The sequence below is a fragment of the Macaca fascicularis genome, chromosome 5, assembly GCF_037993035.2.
Source record: "Macaca fascicularis isolate 582-1 chromosome 5, T2T-MFA8v1.1".
Taxonomy (NCBI): domain Eukaryota; kingdom Metazoa; phylum Chordata; class Mammalia; order Primates; family Cercopithecidae; genus Macaca; species Macaca fascicularis.
This window is the reverse complement of record NC_088379.1, coordinates 63,333,304-63,350,343: the sequence shown is the minus strand read 5'-3', so window position 1 is coordinate 63,350,343 and position 17,040 is coordinate 63,333,304. Positions and strand designations below refer to the sequence as shown.

The 17,040-nt window shown below is 37.8% G+C and overlaps 1 protein-coding gene across 6 annotated transcripts; it reads left to right on the top strand.

The window, feature by feature from the left end:
- The first annotated feature begins 819 nt into the window (after positions 1-819).
- AMBN (ameloblastin) lies at positions 820-15,596 on the top strand. 6 transcript variants are annotated; one of them, XM_045392525.3, is made up of 14 exons: positions 820-867; positions 1,809-1,877; positions 5,532-5,582; positions 6,872-6,919; positions 8,039-8,149; positions 9,931-10,122; positions 11,107-11,145; positions 11,282-11,320; positions 11,457-11,495; positions 11,630-11,668; positions 11,917-11,976; positions 12,074-12,118; positions 12,526-12,570; positions 14,845-15,596. In XM_045392525.3, exons 1-14 carry the CDS (start codon positions 853-855, stop codon positions 15,388-15,390), a joined length of 1,338 nt encoding a protein of 445 aa, XP_045248460.2. In that variant the 5' UTR covers positions 820-852; the 3' UTR covers positions 15,391-15,596. The 6 variants fall into 6 exon arrangements, with proteins under 6 accessions (XP_045248460.2, XP_045248459.2, XP_073896007.1 ...); XM_045392524.3 differs by having other exon boundaries at positions 9,886-10,122; XM_074039906.1 differs by having other exon boundaries at positions 9,886-10,122; positions 12,084-12,118; positions 14,845-14,938.
- The last annotated feature ends 1,444 nt before the right edge of the window (positions 15,597-17,040 follow it).

Below are 17,040 nucleotides of genomic sequence, written 5' to 3'. Positions count from 1 at the left end.
GAAATATGTCTTATTAACCTGGCTTGATACTAATGCCTGGAAAGTGTGAACTGACGCTTGTGCCCATTGATTTAGTTCATAGAGAATGTTCTGATTTATGTCCCTGTCCCCACAAATTTTTTTTTAAATGCACCAAAGTTTTACCTGAAGTAAACCTGATTCTTGCAGAGGGTCCAATTGTAGTTTCTTACAAAAGCTTGGCTGTCTCTAATCAATTATCTCCAGATATGAAAATATCTAGGAAATTCAAGAAAGAAATCACACACATTCATTATCCATCTAACATTTTAATGTTTTCTTTCAGACTCTGTGTGTGCTGAGGGGGAAGGAGGGTAGTTACTTTTACTGCAACAAACAGGAGGGTGAACATCTGAATAATGCTAGCATTGGGTCACTAGCTTTATCTGCAGATAAAACCAGCACAAAACAGATAATGGTTTGTTTTGCATCTATTTTACATATATTTCCCCCAGCTCACCAAAATAATTGTCTTCAGAGCCTATGTCCATTATTCCTTTACTGCCTTCCCTGCTATCAAGTTCTCTGAATAAGTACAGGGGCTGCAGTACAATTAAAAATAATGAGACCCTACTGGGCCAATGTCCCTGCATGCAATAAAAGGTTGTGGACTAATTGCAGGAGCAGAGATTCCCGCCCCGCCAACCTCCCCGCCCCGCCCCCCAGCCATTTTGCTTCACTTTGATTGGTGGATTGGCACTTTAAATAAAGGTTTCTAATCTTCCCTGAATGAGAGGTACAGAGCAAGTCCCACGCACAGTCCTGAAAAAAATTTTAATCTTCTTTTCTTAGAACTATCTTGGTTGGCATCATCAGGCCCTGAGAGCACAGTGCATGTCAGCATCTAAGGTAAAATGGGATTTTATGATTTCCATGTGTTTCCTGTAAATTCTTTTTTTCCTATCTCCAGACAGCTTTTATAAAGAGGATTTATCTTCATTTGTCACCCGTAGCTGAATTATTGCTTGTTGTAATCCATTAGCATGTTAAGAGATGACATGCCTAACACCCATTCAACTAAGAAAAAAAAAAGACTTTTATCTATAGACTGTATTTTTTTAACTATTTTTTATTATACTGCCTAATTTTTTGTAATATTAGAAGATGAGTAAATTTCTTGGCTATTCAGATCTCTATTCATGTAAGAATAAAGAGCTTTTTGAATTTATAGAATAAATTTTAAAAGATAATTCATTTTAGGAAGAGGAAAGCTAAATTTGAAACATATTTTCCACTAACATCAAAGGAAATTAACATAGCCAATTTACTCTCATTTGAAAAGATAAGTTTTGGAATGGTTACGTACATTACCTAAACTAAACATGCGATGATATACCCTCTATTCCTGCAAATAAAGGTTTGTTATAAAATGACTGTTAGGTGCATTACATTTCACATGCATTTCAAAATGTATCCCAAAGGGTAAGCAAAGTATAAACTTCTGTGAATAATACCTGGTAGACCAATATTTTACTTAGTGGGAAGGATTTTAAATTCATAATTCACTTTATGAAATGAAACATAGCACTTATAGGATATTGATGGAGGTTGTTCCTACATATTTATTCAGGCTGTAGATCCATTTAAAAAGTGCTTAGATATTTTTTAATTGCTTGTCAATTTATTTCAGAAACTACTACATACAAGTAAGTTTTTTATTTTGTTCTTCTAACCTTTATCCTGGTTGTTTTTGGAAGAGCAGAGACTCAGGCTCATTTTCAAAAATTGCCTTTTAACCATTCTGAATAAAAATTAATCTGATTTAATTCTCCAACTTAATTACGTTTTAGATTCCACTTTTCAAAATGAAGGACCTGATACTGATCCTATGCCTCCTGGAAATGAGTTTTGCAGTGCCGGTAAGTCAGTCTTTAGAGTGTGTCCCAGAAGAGGTTCTTGATTGTTGGACTCCAGACAACGCTGAAGGTATTTGGACTGAGAGTCCACACATAGACTCACTTGATGTAATCCAGTGGTGTAGTCCCATTGAGTCAAAAGCCATAGTCGCTCAGATGTCAGTCTTGCAATCCAAAAGCGGTAAGTGATAGCTGGACTTGGTGGCTCACCCCTGTAATCCCAGTACTTTGGGAGGCTGAGGCAGGCGGATCACCTGAGGTGAGGAGCTCAAGATCAGCCTAGCCAACATGCGAAACCCTGTCTCTACTAAAAATACAAAAGTTAGCCGGGCATAGTGGTGTGCACCTGTAATCCCAGCTACTTGGGAGGCTGAGGCAGGAGCATTGCTTGAACCCGGGAGGTGGAGGTTGCAGTAAGCCAAGATTGCATCACTGCACTCCAGCCTGGGCGACACAGTGAGACTCCATCTCAAAAAAAAAAAAAAAAAAAAAAAGCAGTAAGTGAGGCTTATGATATTTCTACTGAAAAGTTATTTAAAATAGTCCCAAAACAATTTCTAGATCTTATTCCACTCATTCAAAGTTAAAAGACTTAGTCTGTACAATGCATGGCGAAATTTTATTATCAACTTCTTGCTATCAGTATAAAGTTGAAATGGAAAGAGGAAATTTCTCTGAAAAAGAAAAGTACATTTTCTTCATTTCAAAAAGAACCATCTCCAAATTTCTATGGTTACAAAACTCAGCTAGATAATTCTATTTGAAGCTAGTAATTAACTAGCAAATTTACCTTGTAAGCAAAAATTGTGTGACTGAGAGCTGAAGTTTCATAAATCAAAACATATCATAGTGATGGGGCTAACTGTGTATTACAGTCCCACACCTGATCCATTCTAGTATATATTGAAATGATCTCATACAAACACAATCTTTTGAACACTGAACTACTCCAGCCAACAGCATGCAATTCTGTTATCACAAAAACTTTATTTGGCTGCTATATGCATTTAGCAAATATATACTGAGCAGCCGCCATGCATCCAGCAATGTGCTGGGCATTGGAAAAATTAAACTAAATAAGACATGATCTCTTACCTCCAGGAGCTCATAGTTGGCCTCAAATGAACTTTAGAATATTTTAATGCCCTGAAAGAAAAGGTTAGCTATTTGGTTTTCTTAAAGTGTTTTAGTGAAAGAGAATGGAAATGGAGAAAGAGGATGAAACCTGATTCTAATGATGAAAACCTTAATTCCACAAATAAAAATAGAGTCCCTGTTTCATCACACAAGGTGAATTTTAAATGAAAGAAAACTTGAGGGTGCCACCCTAGCTTACCTTTGTATGATACTGACGTTGAGATCAGCCTCAGTCGTTCACCATCGGTCTAACACATTGGTGTTCTTTGAACCTGTAATGATCCACACCTGAATCAACTGGGTCCGCTCTGAGGAACAGAACAATTGCTTATTATTGCCAACCAATTGCTTGTCAGATCAGATGTTCTTCTCCTGTTAATTCTGCATGAGAAATGTATCCCCTATCTGTATACATTCGTGTAAATATTCTTTAATTCATGACTTAGAGCAGATGGAAAGCAAAGTACACTTTGTTCTGTGGTTCAATCCAAGATGTGTTATTTATGCACTGGCAAATAGTGGGGAGGAAAGTCCCGCTCTCACAATTCCCCCAAATTCTTAACAAGCTACCCACCACATACACACGTACATGCACAATCACCCTTCCTGTCTATACAGCTAACCTCTTTCCTACCCAGAGTATTTGCTACACATTTATAATGCCTTTCCCTCTATTCTTTTTTTTTTTTTTTTTTTTTTTTTTTTTTTTTTTTTTTTGAAACAATCTGGCTTTGTTACCCAGGCTGGAGTTCAATGCTGAGATCTCAGCTCACTGCCACCTCCTCCTCCTGGGTTCAAGCGATTCTCCTGCCTCGGCCTCCCAAGTAGCTGGGATTACAGGTGCCCACCACCACACCCAGCTAATTTTTTTATGTTTAGCAGAGACAGGGTTTCGCCATGTTGGCCAGGCTGTTCTCAAATTCCTGACCTCATGATCTGCCCACCTCAGCCTCCCAAAGTGCTGGGATTACAGGCGTGAGCCTCCGTGCCTGGCCCTTTCCCTCCATTCTTGTCCAAAACTGAATTATTTAAGGAAATTCTCACCATGACCCAGAAGGTGGGATTTTACTTATATGAAAAAGGTTGGGGGTGAAAAAGTAGGGGGTGTAATTCTTTAACTTCTTACTCATAAAGGAAAAATAATACCAATATGTTTAGTAAACATTCCATAAATCCTTGTGGTATAACTGAAGGAAAGATGGCATTACAACCCCTTGGTCTTAGAAAGTGAGAGTATCCGAAGAACCAGAGACTCTCAAAATCCAATTTACTCTAATTCCTACTCTTCCATTCTCCATGTTTTCTACTGGTATTTGTGTAAAGTAATAAGGCTTGGTTTCGAAAGAAAAATATCTTTAACAACAACAAAAAAAAAAAAAAATGGAAAAGGCTGGTCATGGTGACTCATGCCTATCATCCCAGCACTTTGGGAGGCTAAGGCAGGAGGATTACTTGAGCTCAGGAGTTCAAGACAAGCCTGGGCAACATAGTGAGACCCCCATCTCTATTTTTTAAAAAAAGGAAGCCAGGTGCAGTGGCTCATGTCTGTAATCCCAGCACTTTGGGAGGCCGAGGTGGGTGGATCACTTGAGCTCAGGAGTTCAAGACCAGCCTGGCTAACATGGTGAAACTCTATCTCTACTAAAAATACAAAAATTAGCCAGACTTGGTGGCGCACACCTGTAATCCCAGCTACATGGGAGGAGAATTGCTTGGACCCGGCAGGCAGAGGTTGCAGTGAGCCGAGATCACGCTACTGCACTCCAGCCTGGGTGATAGAGTGAAACTTAGTCTTGGGAAAAAAAAAAAAAAGGAAAGGAAAATATCTTACATTTTAAAAAATTAATTGTATAGATAGGTATATTTTTGAACAACTTTTAAGTGAACACGTTAAGTATAATAGTATTTTGTGCTAGAATGCTTTTTATTAAAGGAAAAAAAATCTTTGATATGATCCCAAAATATAGTAGGTTTATACATAAAATAATCTTTCACTAAAAATCGTAGAGAATTTGCTGAAGTCCTTTGAATAGGAATCAAGTTAGATTTTGCATATGATTTTTCTGAATGTCATGATCCCATGCCACATCTGGTAAACCAAAATCATGTAGATTTGTCAAAAGCACATGAAAATTCAGCTTGAGTTTGTCCCCTTTACTTTTTTCTGTGGTAATTTTTTAAGAATATAAAGTACTAGTAGTTTTCTATTTTGTTGCTTTATTCTACTTCTCCTTGTGTGTAACTTTAAATCATATTTTGCTTTTAAAGCAACGAAGCATTAAGATGCAGACAAAGGATAGATGATGCAGGTGGGAGCAAAATTTTCAAATACTGTGTTGATTCTCCCAAATAACTTATGCTCTTCTTCATTCTGCCCAAGCACTCAAGTTATTTGCATAATAAACCAAAATGGTGGCCCCTCAGGTAGCCCTTATGTACTGGAGCAATATCCTATGCCCAATGGGCATTGAAGGAAGTTTTGTACCAATGAGACTCAAAATTATTCTTATTTTCATTCAGTTCTTTCCTCAGCAAACTGGAACACCGGGTATGGCTAGTTTGAGCCTTGAGGTATGTATTGCCAGAGTTTTTTACATATTAACTTTACATTGGTATATTTGTGATACAGGAGAAATATGGTGGTGTGTTTCTCAGTTTTCCTAGCCAGAAGTTTGTGGCTGTTATCCTGAGGAGTGCTAGAAAAATTATGACATTTACTAGAGTTTTGTCTTATAATTCTACTGCAATTTTAAACTCTCAGGTGTTTTACTTTTTAGAACATTATTTCTATGCAAACAAAAGCAATATTAATACTTAATGCCTTATATAGAATATACATATTAATAAAATTACTACATTAATTAAAATACATTGCTCTTTACTCACAGTTTACTTTTAGTCCTGCTCCTTATACTATCTTACATGACAAAGTTCTCATGAAATAAATGTACCTGTACAAAATTTAATTTTTTATAAGTCTGGAAAATAGCATTAACATTGTACTATGATACTTCCTGTATAAGTTGTACAGTGTATTTGTCTTATTGCAGTTCTCATGTAATATATATTCTGTTTAGAAAACCCCAGCAAAACAGAAATTTTGGTCATGTCAATGAAAAATATTGACAGTTATATATAGAAAGATATTTATAAGATTAAAAATTTTTCACAAGGTCTTGTGAAATTCCCGTGTGTCATGGTAAGCTGGGGGCAATCAATACCTATTTGAGCTAGACGCTTACTTCACATGGAAGCTAATTACACTGAGGGTTGTTTTTCTTTTTTAGCTTAAACTCAATCCAAAGCGTTCTGAATCTCTTCCCATGAAAAAAGTGAAATTGACTTTCTGTTGAAATGGTGGAATTCTCGATAATCTATCCAGATACTTAACATTTCTTTCAATAGTCTCTATATTTAATATTTTGAAAGATTTATTGTTTGAGAAAGAGGTAAAAGTTTTATTTATTTGTTTGTTTCAAATTCCTCTTCTGGCTGAACTTGTAAGGGGCAAAGTAAAATAAATGGGGAGAAAAGAGTCAATGAAGCAAATTCCTCACAATTACATTTATATTTCAGTGGAATGAGCTATTTTCCCATGTTTCAATGTAACCTCCACTTAAATAATACTTTTTCTCCTTTAATTAATGATAAAAGCAACTGCATTATTTTAATAGCAGTAATAATAACAATGGCAGAACCAAATTTAATATTTCCACCTTTCGATGATGATTTGTGTCTACTTTCATTTTGTTAAACTGATCCACATCAAACTTTGTGTTGATAATGTCAAATATCACGAGAAATCAGTTGTGTCAAACACAGCATATGTGATAAACAGTAACCCACTTTTTTCTTGATAGACAATGAGACAGTTGGGAAGTCTGCAAGGATTAAACACACTTTCTCAGGTAATCATATTTCTTATTGCAAGTATTCATGGTGGTGCTAGTGTTAATATTAGCAGCAGCATTATAATTCATTAAATTTATTTATGAATAGACAATATACTAAATATTGGAAGAACCAAGAAGTGAATGAGAGCCTAAAACAAAATAAGATAGAGTGACAGGGAAAAATAAAAATAGTATTGAATTTTATTTAGTTAAAAAAAGAATATTTTTGTGCAGTATTAATTTTATTATATGGCACAAAACGTAAGTGCTTAAAAAATCTAAATCTCAAACAAGTTTATGGAAATATTGCAGACTAGCTCAAAATGAAATTTAAGTTCATTGAAAGGAAGAGTTTACCTATCCATTTGATTTATTTTTATTTATTATTTATTTATTTAGACAGAGTATCACTCTGTGGCCCAGGCTGAAGTGCAGTGGTGCGATCTCAGCTCACTGCAACCTCCGCCTCCTGGGTTCAAGCTATTCTCCTGTCACAGCCTCCCGAGTAGCTGGGATCACAGGCATCTGCCACCATGCCAGGCTAATTTTTGTATTTTTTAGTAGAGACGGGATTTCACCATGTTGCTAGGCTGATCTCGAACTCATGACCTCAGGTGATCCACCCACCTCAGCCTCCCAAAGTGCTGGGATTAGAAGCATGAGCCACCATGTCCAACCATACCTATCCATTTTAAATTAAGCAACACCACTTTTGCTTTTGCTATATTTACACTATCTGTTGATTTTTTAGAAAATGAAATCCAGGCTGGGCGCAGTGGCTCATGCCTGTAATTCCAGCACTTTGGGAGGCCGAGGCGGGCGGATCATGAGGTCAAGAGACCAAGACCATCCTGGCCAACATGGTGAAACCCCGTCTCTACTAAAAATACAAAAATTAGCTGGGCGTGATGGTGCGTGCCTGTAGTCCCAGCTACACAGGAGGCTGAGGCAGGAGAATTGCTTGAACCCAGGAGGCGGATGCTGTGAGCCAAGATCGCCCACTGCACTCCAGCCTGGTGACAGAGCGAGTTTCCATCTCAAAAAAAAAAAAAGAAAAGAAAAGAAAACCAAATATAACCAATGTTATATTTAACATTTAAATATAAGCATGCCTTTTTTTATCCATGTCTTTAGTATTCTAGATTTGGCTTTGGGAAATCACTTAATTCTTTGTGGATGCACGGTCTCCTCCCACCACATTCCTCTCCTCCATGGATGAGGCCAAGGGAACATGAAACTCAACAGGTGAGTGAATAGCATCAATATGTTTGAAACCTCAGGCTTTAAAACCTCTTCTTACTTGCCTTCCTTGAGTTGTGATAAATTAGCAATAGCCAAGTCCTAGCATTAACAAAAAATTATTCTCGTGCCAAATAAATCAAAGCCTATAACTGCTTTTAGTGTTTAAGAAATATTTTTAAATTTGAAACTATTTGCATATTTATTTAAAATAGGAAGATACAGCCTCCAAAATATGAGACCTATGTTAAAGATATCAGCAAACAATCCTCAAAAATCGAAGCAGGCTACACCCTGGACAATTTTCATTTGAATCAAGATTTCCTAAATAATTACTCAAAGGCTAATTTCAAATGATGACAATAATCCTGGTTAAAACACCATAGCCAGGTGCGATGGCTCATGCCTGTAATCCCAGCACTTTGGGAGGCCAAGGTGGATGGATCACTTGAGGTGAGGAGTTCAAGACCAGCCTGGCCAACATGGTGAAACCCCGTCTCTACTAAAAATACAAAAATTAGCCGGGCATGGCGGCAGGCACCTGTAATCTCAGCTACTCTCGGGAGGCTGAGGCAGGAGAATCGCTTGAACCCAGGAGGCAGAGGCTGCAGTGAGCCGAGATTGTGCCACTGCACTCCAACCTGGGCAATAGAGTGAAACTCTGTCTCAAAAAAAAATTAAGAAATTTAAAAAAATAAAACATCATGAACCCTACAGAAGTCAATAAATATATCAATCTGTTAACCATTATTGATTAGGTGCCTAATAAATACATAAACCAAATTGGGATTTGGTAGTAAAAGTGAAGACATTTACGAATGGCTCCAAGGATTGTGAAATTTCAGATAGGACAAGACAACATATTTCAAAGTGCTGAATTGTGAGATGTGAGCTCAGAGAGGGGTGAGGACTGGAGAGGCAAAGCAGAGCCCCGAATTGTTGTGAGACTTCCTTGCTGGTCTGAGGAGTTTGCAATCATTCTACAAACAATAGGGAGCCATTCGCCACAAGTAATTTCTAGAAGAAGCAACAAAACATGGTGATTTTAACAGGGAATTTTTTCATTTAATATATGGACTCAGAACCAAGATTAACAGGGAATTTTAGTTCCAGGTGGTCTTCCACAGCAGGAGCATTACCACGAGGTCCCATTTAGTAGGACAATAAATTATGTTAATGGTGACTGTTTCTTCCCTTGTTTCCAAAGTGAATTTCCATGTTGCAAGAATTTGATTGGCATTTTAATTAATTATGCTTTATGCTTTCATTAATTTGAAAAATATACTAGGTACTCACCATGGGCCAGGCACTTGTTAGGAGCTATGTTATGTACAGGGGCTATAAAGAGAAACAAGACATATCATTCTCTCTCCGTTGACTGGGGGACAAAGATTTATAACAAATAATTACCATCCAATGAGAAAGTGGTAAAATAAAGATACAGATACATACAGACAGCTATGAGAACTTAGAGAAGGACATGTCTCATCCTACCAGGAGGTTCATGTAGCTTCACCTTCATGAGCAATGGTGGTCCCAAAGCAGGTAGGGGAGGCACACGCAAGACCTCCCCAAACAACATTAACACTAACTGGTGCTTCCTATGTAAACTCAACTTCAAGACAAGTCCCCTAGCCTCCCTTCCAGATAGAAAGTGCCCCAAGCCCCTTTGTTTAGAAATTCTAGGCACCGTTGTTTAATGAGCCATCCCTTCCTGACACTCTTTTCAAATTTCTCTGCAGTATGAATATTCTTTGCCTGTGCATCCCCCACCTCTCCCATCACAGCCATCCTTGAAGCCTCAACAGCCAGGACTGAAACCTTTCCTCCAGGCCGCTGCTGCAACCGCCGACGAGGCCACAGCACAGAAAGAAGCACTTCGGCCTCCAATTCACCTGGGACAGCTGCTCTTGCAGGAAGGAGAACTGCCTCTGGTTCAGCAGCAGGTGGCACCATCAGATAAGCCACCAAAGCCTGAGGTACTTCCTTTCTCTTGAAGTCAGATCAGAATCACCAGCTAACCTAATAGAAGAAAACTAATTTGCAGGGCACTTTTAAATAATCGTAGCCTTCAGGCATAATACATGATATAAATATATTCTTAATCAGTCTTCCATATCTGAGATTTATTTTTTGAGTAAAACATAAATATCCATTCCTATCTTTTGCCATCAGAGACAGGGCATGGATTCTAAAAGATCCTGTGCCTATAAAACTGGGTTTCTTAGTTGCAAAAGATGAAAACTTCCATAGGAAATAGAATAAAACCCCAGAGAAGTCCAGGTTTCCTATCACTGGTCTTTTTTTTGGTGTTGGAAAGACTGAGAAAAGTGATTGATCCCTCAGCATAACAAGTAGGATTTTCCATTATCTGTCTGACAGAAAGGTGACAACTATGCAAAAAGTGTCTTGTAATAATGTAGAGAAAAGTGTAATGGGTAAAAGAAAAGGAAGGTACCATGTAACCAGTATGTTGTGGGCATGTGTCATTCCCCCATACCATCCTGCCTACAATCCTATAAAAATACATATTATCAGTCTTTTTAAAGAAAGGAAGACAGACTTTGAGAAGTTACAAAATTGGCCCAGGAGTACACAAAAACTAAGTGGCAGAGCCAGGGTTCAAACCAACCAGGTATGTTCCCGTTCCAAAATTCATTACTTCTAATCTGCAAGAGATAGCAAAGCCATGATAGATGTACCTCATTCCCCTGCTGGTACATTTGAGTAATGTTAGTAAAAGACCATTGCAAACTCTCGGGTCATACCTCCCAAAACACTGAAAGAAAGTAAAATAATGAAACTCATTTTGTTTTACTGTAATTGCAAACAAGATAATCATGTGATCAGTTCACTTCGTCAATTTTTTCATTTTTAATGTCATTTTGTCTATTTTTTTATTTTCTTGTTGTCTATTTTGTTAATTTTTTGACTGATAATTTTAATATTTATCTGTGATATAGCTCCCAGGAGCAGATGTTGCTGATCCACAAGGTCCACCAGTAAGTACAGATCTCAATGAGACACTTTCTGTATTTTACTTTTTTTATTTGTTCACTTTGTCTATTTTTAATTTGTATTTGTATTTATCTATTTTATTCATTTTTATGATAATTTTAATATTTACCTATGATATAGCTCCCAAGAATGGATTTTCCTGATCCACAAGGTCCATCAGTAAGTACAGATCTCAAAGAGACACTTTCTGTATTTTACTTTTTTTATTTGTTCACTTTGTCTATTTTTAATTTGTATTTGTATTTATCTATTTTATTCATTTTTATGATAATTTTAATATTTACCTATGATATAGCTCCCAAGAATGGATTTTCCTGATCCACAAGGTCCATCAGTAAGTACAGATCTCAATGAGACACTTCTATTTTTTGTTTTTATTTTATTTGTTCACTTTGTCTATCTTTTATTTGCTTTTATCTATTTTGTTCATTTTTTGACTGATAATTTTAATATTTATCTGTAACATAGCTCCCAGGATTGGATTTTCCTGATCCACAAGGTCCATCAGTAAGTACAGATCTCAATGAGACACTTTGTCGTAAAAACTGTCTCTATATTTCAAAAAAGAAGAGTGAATTTTTTCATTGTCCCATTAATCCATGAATATGAAGTATAATGGATTCCTTTGTTTTCTTAAATATTAAATACTTATTTCTATACTAATCCATCTGAAAATGTATTTCATGTGACTCAAAAATTACTATAATGGGGATTTGCCTATGTGAATTACTTATTCTGTTTTCCACCATTTAAAGATTTTCCAAATAGCGCGTTTGATTTCTCGGGGACCAATGCCACAAAATAAACAATCTCCAGTAAGTTTTTTTTTAATACCACATCTCTGTTTGCAATTTACTTAAAAGTTTTTCCATTGGAAAATGCATTTTGTGATAATGATTGTATTTTATTTAGCTTTATCCAGGAATGTTTTACATGCCTTTTGGAGCAAATCAACTGGTAAGTCCATATTCTATAAAAAGTATTGTTTTTAATTAAATTTTATCTTAAGACCTACAATTATAAAATCTAGGTCTCACACAAGAGATTCCAAATAAACATTCTCTGAACGCCTACATTAGTAACTGAAATATTAAGGAGGCAAGTTTCCTATTTGGATAATCTTGGCTACACACACACACACACACACACACACGCACACAAGGGTATTAAAGAAAAAATAAATTTTAGCTCTGAATTATCCAAGTTGACTACATTTATTCCATAATGACTCACCTCTCCACTTTACCTCTGTACACAGCATTAATATTAAGGTTTAAGTGAAAACTAAATAACTTTTAACTTTGTCTTGAGTAGATAAGAAGGTAGCTGGTTCGTACTTTGATGCAGTATTTCTTTTTGAACAGAATGCCCCTGCCAGACTTGGCATCATGAGTTCAGAAGAAATGGCAGTGAGTAATGTCTTCTAACTCTTCTTAAAATAGTGGCCAGGGAAGAACAGTCACTTATGACTGGCTGCAAGAGACGTCTGCCATGAATGTCACCAAATGAGCATGGGACTCAGATTTTTCCACTCCAAAAACTAAGCTTAAGTCTGAAGCAGTATCCAAAGATTTCATCATGTTTCCTATGTAGTCTTTCATTTCTGGGTGATAACTATTCTTGAGCGTAGAGTTTTGCCCATTGCTTGTAGATGAACAGAGGAGAAACCTCCACTTGAAAGGCCGTCGTTGAACTATAAACACTTCAAACCAAAAAGATACATGTGGTTCATACAGAGTTCTTGTTCTTTCTCGGACCATTTGGTCCCTCAAAACATCAAATTCAACAGCATTACAAGTACTTCAGATCTCAGAATTGAAAGATCAAAAAGCAAAAGAAAACCAAGTTTAAAATGTGATTATTTTAAATGTCAACGTGCATTGTCAATGAGCATATACTAGTATTATGTTATCATTATCCATGCAAGTTTAGGATTTGAGATCAATAAAGTCGTACAACTCTTTTCCTAAGAAATTTTTTATCTGTTACATTTGTTAGAGCACAAGGCAAGACAAACAAAAGCTATATTGAATTAACAAATCATTGTCAACTACAGATTCTTTCGAGTTAACAAACACACATATTATCTGTGAAAGAAAAATTACATATCAGTATTTTTGTGTGCCTTCCATGTGCCACACACATAGGAAAATACTATAAACAAAACGAGGTAAGATTCTTGTTTTCGGCTGGGCGCAGTGGCCACGCCTATAATCCCAGCACTTTGGGAGGTCAAGGCAGGTGGATCACCTGAGATCAGGAGTTTGAGACCAGCCTGGCCAACATGGTAAAACCCCATCTCCACTAAAAATAGAAAAATCAGCCGGGTTTAGGGGCTCAAGCCTGTAGTTGCAGCTACTCAGGAGGCTGAGGCAGGAGAGTCACTTGAACCTGGGAGGCAGAGGTTTCAATGAGCTGAGATCACACCGCTGCACTCCAGCCTAGGCAACAGAGCAAGACCCTGCTAAAAAAAAAATAATAATAAATTTTTAAAAAAAAAAAATCTTGTTTTCAAGGAACTTACAGTCTACTGAATGGAAAAGATAGGTACAAGGGCAGATATCTAATGTCAAAATCGTGGGATAAAAGCAATAACAGTTTTATTACAGAGAAAGAGTCAGAGAGGAAGGGCAGTTAGCCCAGTCCAGGGATTCACAGTATCATCCCTGGAGGAGATGATGTGAAAGCTGAGAAAGAATGAAGAGTCAGGAGAAAGGAGAAGGAAAGAGTATTGTATCTATATAACACCAATACAAGTCACTGGAAGTTCAAAATTCAAGTAAGTGTTAATTGCTGTCATATAATATTAATTATTTCTATTCTGCCTCATTCCCAAAAGATTTTGCAGAGCTTGTGAAAAACACACAATAAATATAACCAAAAAGTTGAAGGTAGGATTTAAAATGAGTCATAATTTCAAGAAAATCAGAATACAGATATGCAAGTCACACAGTCCTGCTCAATTGCTACAAACAGCCTAAGATTTTGGACCCCATATTTCTGGCAGCAAAGGTAGAAAAAGAAACATGGTCAGTTCTGGAATTCTGTTTGTCCACAGGAAGAAAATATTTTAGTTACTCCATGGAAGCCAAATTTTTTTCTTAAACTTTGTGCTTTAAAAAAATTTAAGTCTTAGCTGGGTGCAGTGTCTCGCCCCTGTAATCCCAGCTACTAGGGAGGCTGAGGCAGGAAGATCACTTGAGCCTAGGAGTTCTGGACCAGTAGCCTGGGCCATACAATGAGGCCCCTAAAAGAAAAAAAAAAAAAAAAAAACGTACATGGAACTTCATTTGGGGTACACTGAAAAATGCCATTGACAAGATTCTCCCTCAACAAATGCAGTTATGAGTTTCAGTTCTTATTTGTTTTGTGATGGTAGTACTCACTTCACCTACTCGTTTTCTTAAAATTAAATTCAAACTCACTTTGCCTCAAGTCTTGCTTCTGCCCTGTTATCTCCCTCTTGTGGAGATCACGCCAAGATCCACCCAGATAAGTGCAGAATCCTCTTCATTATGTTTCAAAGCCCGTTTAGTGAGAAATGAGCTTACACAAAGCTATCAGCCAACTTCCTATTCTCTACCAGTTTTTTAGAGATCCTTGGTGAATGCGACCAGGTAGAGTTGCATGGTATAGTTAATAGCATGTGATAATGGCATCTTTAACGAATGTCTTTTTTCCAGGGCGGGAGAGGAGACCCAATGGCCTATGAAGCCATATTTCCAGGATTTGGAGGCATGAGGTCCAGCTTGGGGGGAATGCCCCACAAGCCAGCTATGGGCGGTGACTTCACTCTGGAATTTGACTCCCCAGTGGCTGCGACCAAAGGCCCTGAGAAGGGAGAAGGAGGTGCACAAGGCTCCCCTATGCCGGAGGCCAACCCAGACGATCCAGAAAACCCAGCTTTCCTTACAGAGCTAGAACCTGTTGCCCATGCAGGACTCCTTGCTCTCCCTAAGGATGATGTTCCCAGCCTGCCAAGGAGCCCTTCAGGGAAGATGAAGGGACTCCCCAGCGTCACCCCAGCAGGTGCTGACCCACTGATGACCCCTGAATTAGCTGATGTTTATAGGACCTACGATGCTGACATGACCACATCCGTGGATTTCCAGGATGAAATAACCATGGATACCACAATGGCCCCAAACTCTCTGCAAACATCCATTCCAGGAAACAGAGCCCAGGAGCCCGAGATGATGTATGATGCGTGGCATTTCCAAGAGCCCTGACAGCTCTAAGATATTAGCTACTTTCTGTATGCACAAGCTTCCCAGCTTTGTCCCCACAGTGTACCTTTTTGCTAAAACACTTATTACCCTTCTGCAGCAAAGGCATTAAAAGCGCTAAGCATATATTAATAAATACAAGTGGCTAGAAATAGTGTAGGTCCCCTTCTTGCTTTCAATATCTTGTTGAAATAAAATCTGTCAATTGTCTCTGTGATTTAGAAACACTATTAATAACATCAGAGCAAGGGTCTAAGGGTCTCAGCATTTAATCATCACTTTTTCTTAGCTGTCTTAAGCATTACAGAATTTCTCTTACTAGCATGACACTATTATATTCAGGAAATGTGGCACTGCTTTTTTCTCTAAGCAAAGGCAAATATCCTCATAATTCTAAGCTAATTCATTTAAACTTTATTAAATGGGGATTGGTGGAAAACTCCTGACTGGTATTACTGGGTTTGGTATAATTGAATTTAAAAGTCTCATTTATAGAGTATTTTATTTAATCTAGTATAAAAAATCTAGCCTATTTTAAATAAAGAATTTTTCTCACTGAAATTTTCAGGAATTGTATGCTAATTATTTATATATATTTAAATGGTTCAAGAAAAGCATACTCATCCTCTACCTTTGCTACTCTTTAACTCATTGTATTCAATTCATTCATTCTTTCATCAGAACTTTACTGAATATTCATGTCCTGGGTGCAGTGCAAGGTATCAGAGATATAGTCCCTTCCTTCAAAGCTTACGATGAACATGACTGACAAGTAGACAATCACCATAACAAAACCCTAGACCAAGCTCAATTACTTTACATGTATTATCCCACAACAATAATGTAAAATAGATACACTCAACCCACAGCACACGTGAAAAGTGCTATGAAAAGGCCAAGCACAGGGTGCCCCTGGAGCCACAGAGAAGAGGTACCTAACCCAGCCTGAGGGGCATCGGAGGGTCTAGGAGGAATCAGACAAGTTGTCTCAGAACAGTTTCTAGAAATGATTTCAAGAGTGAGAGGTCTCACTCTCCAAGAGGAAGAAACAGAAAAAGAGCCATGTGGGTGTCATGTGAGAATTAGCTCATTCCTGTGAAATATAATGTGGGAAAGGGGGATGCAGAAAATGACCCTTGCTTGTCACCAGGACTAGGTGTGTATCGAGCAGAGCTATACACCTAAATTAAAGGGCTCCCAGCCCAGATTTGGTCACTCCTACAAAGTAGCTCCTACCCCCTTCTCTTCACCTTCTCCTAAGTGGCTCGACCCAGGTCTTCGACTCAATGACACTCAGACTTCTCTCCATCCATTGATGGAGATTCTATAGATGCAACCCAGGAAAAAGAGCCCTGAGATGCCTCCCAACCTGGGGTACTTCAGGAGCCTTACCAGGAGCATGTAGCTGCCACCTATTGCCTCCCTCTCTTCAAGCAGGGTTCTGCTCATCCTCACCCCATTGACTGCAGCTGAAAGACAGATACAGAAGAAAAATTTCAGTTTGCCTCCCCGAGTGTCCCTGGCAAAGGTGCGAGGGTAGAATGACCTCCACAGTAGCCAGCAGATACCCACTGAGATCTATCTTAGTATCGCAGACAGTTTCCTAAAAAGCAGTATGGTACAATACATATAAACAGATCTGCGTTCAAACTT